The sequence below is a fragment of the Orcinus orca genome, chromosome 17, assembly GCF_937001465.1.
Source record: "Orcinus orca chromosome 17, mOrcOrc1.1, whole genome shotgun sequence".
NCBI classification, from domain to species: Eukaryota; Metazoa; Chordata; class Mammalia; order Artiodactyla; family Delphinidae; genus Orcinus; species Orcinus orca.
Window position 1 is genome coordinate 68523930 of NC_064575.1, and position 12215 is coordinate 68536144.

Sequence of the window (12215 nt, forward strand, 5' to 3'; positions counted from 1 at the left end):
AAGACAGCTTTGTTAAGAAAGATTTGCCCTTACACTCATAATGCAAAGATACATCTCATAAAAGTACTCAAGATTGGGTTACCAACAGCTTTCAGATGAGAGCGAATTCCTGGGCCTATGTGGATTAGGGATACATATGACAAAACTCATTCTTGGCTGACTTGGATTCAGCTGACAATGGCCGGAAGAGAAATAGGAAGATAAACAATTGAGCCGTAGACTTCTTCAAGTCCGATGCGCCCAAGAACTGAACTGCCGCAACTTTTCTAAGAAAATAAAGGGATAGAGTAGAACAAAGTTTGCTTTGCCTTTCCAGGGCCTATTCCATCCCTGCCATCTTCTTTCATAACAAGTTCTAGCGCTGCTTCTTTCTGTAGTTCTGTAATTCTTCCCCATGTGCTGGCTTTTTCATTTCATGCCGAGGTCCCATGTCCTTCTCCCCACACCAGGCTAAGCACAGATTTTAGGACTTCTCTTTTTATTATACCTGATTGAATGATCAACCATGGAAAGATTCTCTGACTTACTTTGCTTGAAGTCTAAAATCTGTAAAGCCTTCCTTTTCCAGACCTAATAAGCTCAGAACTAACAAGAAAGATAAAGACAAAATGAAACAAACAAACAAAAAACTTGAAAACGATCAAGTCAGAAATCTGTGCTAGGTGCAATGGGGGTTTGAAATTTTGTATGAGACATTTGCCAATTTAATAACATACTTAAATGGTGTTATTTTACTTCAAAGAAACTAGTCTGTTCCAGAATCTTAAAAAATAAATGTTACAGATCTACACAGATGGAAGTTTTTTAAAAATAGGGACTTTAGGGCTTCCCTGGTGGCGCAGTGGTTGAGAGTCCGCCTGCCGATGCAGGGGACACGGGTTCGTGCCCCGGTCTGGGAGGATCCCACATGCCGCAGAGCAGCTGGGCCCGTGAGCCACGGCCGCTGAGCCTGCGCGTCCGGAGCCTGTGCTCCGTAACAGGAGAGGCCACAACAGTGAGAGGCCCGCGTACCGCAAAAAAAAATAAAAATAATAAATAAGTAAATAAACAAAAAATAAAAATAGGGACTTTAAATTTTTAAATATGTGTGTAACGTACATGTATGATAGGCATAAAACAATGTTATACATTTCTTTTTTTTTCACAGAAGCATAATTTCATGATTTAGGGAAAAAACACCAATATAAAACCTGATTTATTTCATTCAAATTCATAATTCTGAGAGAAACAAGTGAAATTATTTTTATTTCTTTAAGTAAAACCTTATTTCTAAAACATTCCATCTTACCGTATCGACACAGAGGTAGCATTGTGGAATTCTGGTGTCATTTATATACAGAAGAAATACTATTGATAACTTAATTAGACTATTGGAAAGAACCTAATTCATGACAAGAGTTGTGACCTAAACATTACTTCATCCTGGAGTCCCAATCATATTTCCCTTCAACTCTCTCTGCAAAATGGAAATTTTCAGATTTGGATGATGGCCAGTGAAGGAGGCTGTATTTAAGTTTGAAAACATTTAGCTCAGCATAAAGCTGGATGATTCTTCTAAGTTTTGTCTGGTCCTGCATTCAGAGTTTGTGATATGACACCCTCTCTGTTCCTCCCATTCTCCATGGTTCCCAGCCCTAGTATTTCCTGACAGTGAGAGTAAAAGCTTGAAATGAAACAGACTGTGGTTATGTCGCCTCCTTTTCAAGAGCATTGAAACAGATCTGGTTCTCCTGTGTCTTCCTGCCCGGTCTGAAATATAAAATGCAAGGAAAGGAGGCAGACAACGTGAACGACACTCAAGATACCACCCAACTCCAGGATTTAATACTGTCTGATGCCTCTTCTGGAGTATATGATTCGTTCTTTCTGGTCATACCTCCCTGTACTGAAGTCATTTTTTTTGTTGTTGTTTGTTTTTCTTTTTTTTTAATTTTTATTTTATTTTTTTTAATTTTTAAAATTTTATTTAATTTAATTTTTATAGTTGCTTTACAATGTTGTGTTAGTTTCTGCCGTACAGCAAAGTGAACCAGTTATATTATACATATATCCCCTCCTTTTTGTATTTCCTTCCCATTTAAAAGTCACCACAGAGCAGTGAGTAGAGTTCCCTGTGCTACACAGTAGGTTCTCATTAGTTATCTATTTTCTATGTAGTAGTGTATATAGGTCAATCCCAATCTCCCAGTTCATCCCACCCACCCCTTCCCCCCTTGGTGTCCATACATTTTGACCTCATCCCTTAGAAAGCAGCACTTACATACAGGCCTACATGTCTGTATCTCTGCTTCCTAAATACATCACTTTCTATAAATACCTATTACTTAGGCATCACTATTCTCTCCTCTTCACAGCTTCCGAACCAGATTTCATAGACAATTTTTTTAATAAATAGGTCCAGCTGGGAAGTTTTCAAACACCTGTACTTTCAATGTGTTTTTAAATACAACATCCTCATGTAGAAAGACCTCATAAACTACAAGAAAACAGATTTCTAGATGACTTGAATGAAATTTAAGACTTTAATTTCACTTATAAACCACTCAAATAGCATTTATGAGAGTAGTCAGTAGTGTGAGGCTGAACGATTTACAAATCTGCTACCAAACAATGAAACATCATTTTATATAGCAGGTATTGTCAACTTGATAGGGTAAAAATTTAGACACTGACCTTCAAACAAAATTGGAGGTAAATTAAGTGTATCATCATATACTTAATACTTTATATTCTCATCAGTCTTAGCATGGTATTTTGTTTTAAAAAATCTTTTCGGATAAAGAGGCAACATTACCCCCATTTTCCTGGTTGGAAGAGCAGAGCTCTAGGCCTAACTTGAGTTAGCAAAGGCCTAGCTGCAATTTCAGATCATCTGACTATAACTACAATGCCATTTTCATTAACAAAGGATTTTTCAAATTATGTACATAAGCTCTGAATTTTAGATGTTCTTTTTAAGACATGATCTTGGAAGATATATTCTATTTGAACTCTACTGAAGATGGAGATTTCTGGTTAATGCAACAAGATAGAAGATTCCGTATCATTTTTAAGATAAATGAAAAACCACTGCACCAAAGCACCAATTAAAAATGAACTGAAAAATCCATGCCCTCCTTAAATTCTAATTCAAATTATTTCATTCCATTGACTTAAACTCCCTCTGATTTCTACACTAGATTTAACATAAAATCCCATGACGTGATGGTCCCCTTAATTTTCCTTGCAGAGTAATGACTGATATATCTGTCAGCTTTGCAGTTCCTACATGCTGCCACCCTATCATTTAAGTGACTTTTCATTGTAGAATGAGGACTGAGCTTTCCAGTCCGTATTAGCCAGTTATTCACAAGCTTATAAATTTCCCTTTGTCTTTCAAGTATTAACTTGCTTCTCTCAGAGGATATCCCATTTCCACCTGGACTGGAAGAGTACATATCACCAACTTCAGTGAAATAGACTCCACCACCACACCACAAACATACACATATATGCACATTACATGAGTGCGCACACACTTGTATACACATACATTCGCTTGCAATTTTAAAGGTAAATCAAGCTGGCTACATCAGATGTATGCGACAAGGATGTCAAACTGAATTGCACATATTCTTTACATTCTCTTTGAAAAGTTATTCCAGCCATCTCATTTACCTGATGGCCCATTACATTTACCCAACAGAATTATAATTACCTCTGCTCATTTCATATCTTCTAATAAATCTATAGATCTTCTATGATCTGGTAGAGGAAATCCTATTCTACCATGATTTCCAATAGATCCCAACATCCTAACAAAAAAATCCAGCTAACAAGTGTGCTAGTTAATTAATTATAACAGTTTGCACTGCCACAGCCTTGAAACTTAACACCGCAGTCTGTAGTACGGCAGCAAGGGTGTGCATGAATATAGAACATTCTCAGCTACAGTTGAGGATTCTGAGGACCTACATTTGCTCAACAAAAAACTGAACGCTTGTGAATGAGAGGTCTTGCTCCGGTCAGTCTGAAGCTGGCCGTATGTCAATACCCTTTATGTTCCTTCTATTTGGTGGAAAGATCTCGAAGCATCTAGCTTCCCAGGATTTCTCTGGAACATGAAAGCATTGTTGAAAATAAGCGTAGCAGCCTTTCCTCCTAGTACCTTGTTCTAATACATAAGTAATCGTTCACCCAGTGTTTTCCGATGTGTAGGCTTTGTTGACAGAATAACCAACTATATGTGTCATTTCAGGCACATATAACATTTAAAAAGATGAAAATGCTTAAATTCTCTGCACTATGCTCTCACTCAGTTTCCAAAGTACATCTTGGTCTTTATTCAGGAGAAATCATCCACAGTGCCTAGACAGCCGGTAAGCTATATCAACAGAAAATTTAAAATAAAAAGTGTCAGGTATACCAAAATCCCAAAACTCAGACTTAAATGGCATTGTGTCCCAAGACTAATACTTCTTAGCCGTAGAATTTTCACTAATAAATTTTTTTAGAAGATACCATAAAGGCTGAAAATAATCAATGATTTAATTAAATAATTCAAGAAGCAAATATTTTGTATTATGTTTAAGATCACTTCAATTTATAGATGATAATTTAGATTATATTATTTTTCCAGAAGTAGCATTGATTCATTAGTTCTTGTAGTTATTCTTAATAATATATGGAAATAATTTATTATACACAAAATATATTCAAGGATTAGTAAATCTGGTCTATATTTTTCAAGTTCTCCTGAAGAGAGCACACACATTCAAAAGGCAATGAAACAGAGTAGACAGAATCATGGGCTTTTTTTTTTCAAATCCAGAATGAAAATTAAAAATCATCTAGGCCTGTGCCTTGTCGTACAACTAAGGAAGCAGAATTCATAAGTGACTTCCCCAAGACGGCCCAGCAAGTGATACAGATCCGGGGTGCCAGTCCAGGACTTTCATGACCATTTTCCAAAGAAGTCAACTTTGAAAATAATGGGCGACTTGATTTTACAACGTTCATCAGGGAAATCACTTTTAATATCAGTTTTAGCCAAAGTAATATATTAATACAATACAGGAAAAAAGTTCCTTTAGGGTCCATTGGAAAGAACCAGCAATGGGCTCTCAAGATGTTAGCTTGCCCACGTGACCAAACTAAGGATCCAATTCCCCCCTTCCAGCCTGAACAGTTACAGTCAGTGTGAATGGGAGTTATGCTTGTCTGGAACAAGAAAAATAAGTCTTTGAAGAGAGCATTTGCTATCAATCAAAACAGGATTCTCCAGCCTAGTGATCTACTTTCCTCCCCTTCCCCAACAGAAGACAACTCATTCTGTCCATTTGGCTCCCTGGGGGTGCAATTTTTTTTTTTTTTTTTTTTTTTGCGGTACGCGGGCCTCTCACTGTTGTGGCCTCTCCCGCTGCGGAGCACAGGCTCCGGACGCGCAGGCTCAGCGGCCATGGCTCACGGGCCCAGCCGCTCCGCGGCATGTGCGATCTTCCCGGACCGGGGCACGAACCCGTGTCCCCTGCATCGGCAGGCGGACTCTCAACCACTGCGCCACCAGGGAAGCCCAGGGGTGCAATTTTTTATGATCTATTTTCTCACTTTTCACCCCAAGCACACCCCACTTGGACTCACTAAACTACTTCTAATATAATTTTTTCACCCTTACTCAAAAGTTACCTGCTTGATGTAAGGAAGACTCAGTATTCCATCAATGTATGGATCATAACTTGGCTAATAAGTGCTCATGCTGGCTAAACAGAGACAGGTGAGAGTGTCTTATGAGTCAGGTCAAGAAATACAGTGCAGAGAAACACAAAATGCACAGGAAGGCCGACGAACCTGCTGAGATGTCAGGAACAGTCAAGAAAAGATTGCCCCATAGAGTACCCATTACTTCATATGTAATTTTTATTCATAAAACCATCGGCAGCTCCAACTTCCAGGAAATTAACCAACTCATTACTTAAGACCTGGTCAGTTAAGCCCCGCCATCTGCACAAGGAGCTCCTTCATAAGAATTCCCACACTGCTTATGGCACAGTGTATTGTAAACGAAAACTCTTTCACTTCAGCTCTATTAGTTAAGTCAAGGTACACTATTAAAACTTACCCCTCCTCAGCCCAAAAGAAAAATCAATGAGTGTAACTCAATCTTGTAAGCTCCTCTAGGCACCTCCTCTCTTTTATATTTTTCCTGTTCTAGGTAAATCTTAATCTCATAGCCCTGAAGTTTCACAAAGAGAGTTCCCTGCCTTTTTTACTTCCATTCCTATTTTTCTCTAGGTCAGAACTTTCTGGAAGCAAATACTACATCTCATACCACATGACAATCAATCAAATTCATGTATCTGTAATATTAAGCCAGCACCTGTTCTCACCACTTCTGTTTCAGCCTTGTCAATTCACAAGAGCTTTAATATTATCTTAACATTTAGAAATTTCAGAGGACAGAGATTTAAATAGCCAGTGATCTAGCATGAAGAGATCACAAATGTTCTCTCATTAAACCACATTATCCTATCTGAATTATACACAGAGCTGCTTTTATTCCAGAGACATCTAGGACTAAAGTAGTTACACTGCAAGATCAGTTTAAAGATGAATTTCTTAATGAGCTGACATTGATGACCCAATGTATAAAATTTTTTAAAGATTGAAAATGGGAATAGTTGCTACACTTACCTGTAGGAGGGCCTTCATCCCATCCTTCTGCCCTCTTAATTCGATTTGCTGTGAATCCTAAGCAGATATTGACCCCAACAGCAAAAGTGAACAGGGATATTACCTAAGGGAATAAAGAGCTCAAATTGTCAATGCAGCCAGAGAAGCCTAAATCAAATTCCAGGAAGGCAAAATGCAAATGCCTTCAACATCACCACCCAATCTCACAACTTCCCAAAGGCACCATACAGTGCTGTCTTCATTTTAGAAACAAAAAGAAAATTCAAAATCAGGAAGCAGCTCTGAAAACCAAGGCTTTCCCGTGGCATTCTGTCATTCTCCTACCTGATACAGCTGACAGGAGTTTCTCCTGGCCATGGCAGAGGGTTCTTGGAAAGCCTTTTGCAGTGTGTTCTGTTTGCCTACACTGAATGCACTGCTTTTTGGGGCTGAGTCCAGTCTATTAACTACAAGTAATCCCACCTGGGAGGTTGACAGGCTCCTCTGATTTGTCCACAGCTTGATTTCATCACAGTTTGTTCACAAATCGCAGCTCTGAGCATAAGAAGCTTGAAATATCCCTCTCCTTCTCTCCACCCCCTATCTGTCCCTCCCCTGACACACAGATACTTTCATGTGGTTTCCTCTGGTAACATAAGGGTTTCTTATGTCGCTGTAGCCAATAACACTGCATGTTCATTTTTCTTCCCTCCTAAAAACATGGTTTTAAAAAAAGAAACCAAATGCATTTTATCCGATAAAAATGAAACAGAGCCATAAAAGGGTTTCTACCCGCTCTAAGCTTTTAAGGTTTACAATGTAGTTATTCAATGTAGTCAACTCCACGACTTTATTTTTTTTAAAAGGAAAGTTTTATAATTTATAAACCTAATAACTTTCTCTGTCTTGCCTATTTATTTATTTTTCTGGCAGTTTAAACGACCCTGTCCCTTTTGCCACATTCTCAGCTACTCCCGACTCCTCAAATATTTCTCACGATGAAATCTCCCACGATTGTAACTAAACACAAGAGATAGCATTATGTTTCCCCATGTTGTTGTTAGAGTTTAGAGAAGTAACTTTTATCAAAATACTGGGAATGTCAAACTAAGCAACACAGTTCTTCTGCCCGGTGAGGAGGGACAATATAACTTCACGTCTCTCTGCCTCTTCCTCCCGAAAAAACTGTCAGCTTGGGTTTGGGTTTTTTTTGGGTTTTTTTGCTTTTGTTTTTGTGTTTTTGGAGGGGTGTGGGAGCAGCAGGGGTGGGATGGGAAAGCTTTATTAATGATTGAATTGAGGAAGGAAATCTCAATGGCAGCAAGAATTTAGCTTTAAAGAATTGCTTCCCTAGGTTTTTCCCAGATAAATTATCATCTAGCCACCAAACACTGTGCCCTTTGATGCTATCGTGAGCATTAAAGTCTCTTTACTAACCTAGTTGGCAATCAGGAGACTCCTAAAAGAAATCAAGGCCTCAAAAGCTGAGAGGTCTTTAAATACTGTACACTTTTAGGATTCAAATGAGGGAGGAAAGCTTATCTTTGGATTTTCTCTGGCCGGACCCGGTGACCATGGTTCTTACACACAGCATATGTGTGTATGTAAACAAATACGGCGCTTACCATGCAACAAATTACTGAGGAAGCAGTGGCTCAGCTCAAATAAAACCTGATAGCACAAAAGCCAGAACTTGTTTATGGTGGATTGCACATTAGTCCTGGGTTTCATTAGATATTCTAGAATTTAGTAACAGCTAATTGAGCAAAAGAAAAAAACACAGTGCCAAACTTTTAGCTGCCTTTCTAACGTCCTTTTCATTTCGCAGTCTTGCAGAGATGGCAGGCTTATGAATTTTCCTATGGAAGTCTCTTGCTTTAGTCTGTGCCATACTGAAATGATTTGGGGTCCTGCATTTAGCAAGGCTTATGAAAGATGTTAACCCCACGTAAGATTTTTTTTACTCTTTATGTTCAATTTCAAGATGCAGGCTTGCTTGTACAGAGGACAACTCTAAAACTAAAAGGAAAATTGCAAGGCAGTCCTGTGACTGCACTCGATGGCACAGCGTTCCAAAGGTGCTCCCCTGCCCTCGCCAATTTCCCCAGCCCTCACCGGAGTCCAGCAGATTTAGAATCTGTCTGACATTTGATGGTAGAAATCCAGCATGAGGACAGTGAAGGCCCCCCTTGAAAAAAAAATTAGACTCAGAAGCTGAACATTATCCATTAATTTTTTTTGACATGCAGAGTAGCTGTGCAGGGGGGGAAAGTCTGAAGTGTAATAGCCAGGGTGATCCAGAATTGGCTTCTGTACAGCACTTGTTACCAATTATCTAAGAGGATTGAACTCAGCCATTATTTCTGTTAACCATCTGCCAAAGAACTTTATCTTCTACCAGGTCATTGTGTGCATGGAACACATTCACACAAACATGCACACGCACACACACACACCCCATCTAACACAGTTACACAGGATTTTACTAACAGACATCATTATAAATTAACTGTCAGTAGCATGACCAAAGTCCCTATCTTGGGCATCAAATCAAACACAAAATAAAATTACCCCTCATTATCTAAAATTGAGAAACCCAAAAAGCCTGATACCGCACGTCCAGAAACTCAACTAAAATGACTGAAATATAGTCTAAAGCCTTCTATGACAAAACGGAATCAAGAAAGTTCACCTGCTCTGGTATTTAAGATTTTTGGTATCAGGTCAACCATGGTTGGGGTCAGTAAACAAGAAAGTGTATGAGAAAGACTAAAATTAGCTTTCAGCTTGGTTTATTAATCCAGCCATATTTCAGAGAACACTGCCCCCTGGCAGAAGAGAACCCAAACAATCTGACAAGTCTCAGGCCCTAAAAATCATTCTGTGGGTCTCAAGTTTTATTGGGCATAAGAATGACCCTGGGAACTCGTTTAAAATGTTGATGCTTATGGTCTAACCCCCAAGATTCTGATTCATTAGCTCCAGGAGGTGGGGAGAAGAAAGGGGGTTTAGGAGCCAGACAAGAACTGACACAATAGGCTATTCTGATGCAAGCAATGTAAGGACCACATTCTGATACAAACCATGTAAGAACAGCAGAGCATTAGAATAAATTACTCTGAATCAGTTAATATCTGCCCTGAAGGTTGACTTGCTTGATCTAATTCATAATGTAATTTTAATATACCATTAATAGCATTCACTACTAATTGGACATTAAAGTTTCAATCTCAATGACAAACCATGGCTCTTCCTCCATGGGGATCATCTCCAAACTGTAAGCAGCAGAATAGTATTTTATTTACTTTGCTGGTGGTACGAAGCAGCAGTGTGTGTATTGCTTAATTGCAATACAGTAGTTGCATTTATACAAATGCACAGTCCATCTTTTCATGAAATGCTTCTGTGAATCCTTGTTCCCAAGCCCTGATTACGGTAAGAGGGCTTGAGGTTAACAGTGAGATTTGAAAGATCTGTAATTGAGGGATGTCACTCTTGCCTCCTGCAGTAATTATGAAGCATTCATGAACGGATTCAAACTTTATCAATGTCCAGCTTCTCATGGTGCAAAATTAACTGCAATCATGGTGCCTTGACGACTTAATTCTAGTCCCAGGATACTTCTAAGACTATGGTGTTAGACAGTCATTGACCACCTGATTTTCAGGGGTACCACTTAGCAGTCACTACAGCACACACACCAGGAAAGTAAGAAAACCGCACCCATGTGTATTCTTCCTATCCTATTTTAAAACTCTTTAAGTCTTGTTTTTCAATTCTGCTGTGGTTGAGGACTATTAGAAAATTCAGAGTAAAAACCGGACAACAGTCTCTGCAAAAGGGATTTGCCAATCTAAATGGAGCAAAAACTCATGACAGCTAATAGAAAAACAAGCAGGCTCAATCGCTCCCACAACCCAGGACTGCCTGTATGTATAAAGTAGACACCACTTAAGAGTTTAAACCACAGAGGCAAAGTTTTATGGGTAATCTATGGTCCCGGGGGTTTCTCCAGTGGAGAAATAGCATACGCCTATTCAAATGAAAACAGCACTTGTGTTATTACTTATTACACAATTGAAAGCTGAAATCAACACTGTCACCTCTTTCAATGACATCAACTTATATCATACACTTCTATGCATTACATTTACTCCCAATGGTATCTAAGCATGAGCCCCTGCAACTGGAACACACTCTAAGAATATGCATTCATTGCACAAATGTTCATTAGCTCCTACTGTGTACCAAGCACTCTTCTGGGCACTAGTTCTATACGAGGAGCCAAACCAAACATAGTCCCCTGGCTGCATATCAATCAAATAGACACAGAAATAAATGTAAAATTGCAGCTGGGGCAAGCATAGATGTAAAGAAGTCTATGATGCTATGAGAACGTGTAATTCAGGTTTGATGGTCACGGAAGACTCTGAAAAGTGTCAGATGAGCCGTGATTTGAGGGATAGAGGGGAGTAACTAGATAAGAGAGGAGAAAAGGATTCTAGGTGGAGCGAACAGGAGCCGCAAAAGTTGTAACCTGGAGACACCAGGCATCCACTAGAAGAGAAGACAGCCCGTTTGACTAGTTCAGGGAGATAAAAGGGAGCCTGGAGTGAAATAAGACTGGAGAGGTTAGTAGAGGTCAGTCCATGTGGGGCCTCATCAGTCTTGTAGGGTGGTATAGTCTTTATCCTAAAGGCTTTGGAAAGCCTTTAAAGGGATTAAGTCGGTGGAAGCTTAATTAGATATGAAGCATTAATCTCTGTACAGTGTGGTTATGAATTGGAGGGAGTCAAATGGATACAGTAGATTAGTTTGGAAATGACAGCAGTAATCCAGACAAAAGACACTGAGTGATATTTTGCACCAAGAAAATTATGGTGTTGGTGGAGAGGCAGAAAACGGGGAGAGTTATAGGAAAAGGACTTGTTCATGCATTGGGTATGGAGGTTGAGGGGCAGGCAGGTGTTAAACGTGATGACTCCTGAGTGAATGAATATGCAATGATCGTGATGACCAGCAAAGTCGCTTCTTAAATTTTAATGGAATTATAAGAAAGACTTAGAGACGTGTATCCATTTGCTAACACTCTAGAATTAAATAGTTAACATAAGGGATCTCGCTAATAGCTTTAAAACGTGTCAGTAGTCTTAAAAATCTTCTAAGGCAGTGGATTTAAAGTAAAGTTATAGTAGACTTGAAAACTTGAAAATGCATTTATTCATAATTGAGGTTAAGAAGAATTACCCCCCAGGAAATAACTCAGCTTTGTTCCTAACCCTAGGTTATAATAAAACATTTTAAATCTCAAACTCAATTTAAGTCTTTTTTTGGGGGGGGCTACTCTGAAACGTGCATGTAAAAGTCCAGGTGAATGAAAGACGTTTGAGTCTACTTTGCCATGTGGACTGTGTAACATCTGAGCACGAATCGGTGGGTATGTGACTAGAGAAAATTGTTTTGCTAAAAGTATCAACACAAGGTCGAAAACGTTCAGCCTTTACCCTCCAGTCTCACATAAGCAGGCTGAGAAGCTGTTGCCAACACCACTTGTAGATAAAGAGATG

At 39.1% G+C, this 12215-nt stretch overlaps 1 protein-coding gene across 8 annotated transcripts in view; it reads right to left on the bottom strand.

Annotated features, from left to right (window-relative positions):
- The window catches only part of ENPP2 (ectonucleotide pyrophosphatase/phosphodiesterase 2), a 108104-nt gene that overhangs the window by 69036 nt on the left and 26853 nt on the right, over positions 1-12215 (bottom strand). For 5 of the 8 annotated variants that reach the window (XM_033419912.2, XM_033419911.2, XM_033419909.2 and 2 more), the window contains exons 1-2: positions 6994-7126; positions 6670-6772 (exon numbers count right to left, since the gene is read on the bottom strand). In XM_033419912.2, the coding sequence (XP_033275803.1) occupies positions 6670-6772; positions 6994-7026 (136 nt within the window). In that variant the 5' untranslated portion in view covers positions 7027-7126. Of the gene's footprint in view, positions 1-6669; positions 6773-6993; positions 7128-12215 lie in introns of those variants that run through there. The other 3 variants (XM_049700671.1, XM_033419908.2, XM_004265360.3) reach the window with 2 other exon arrangements.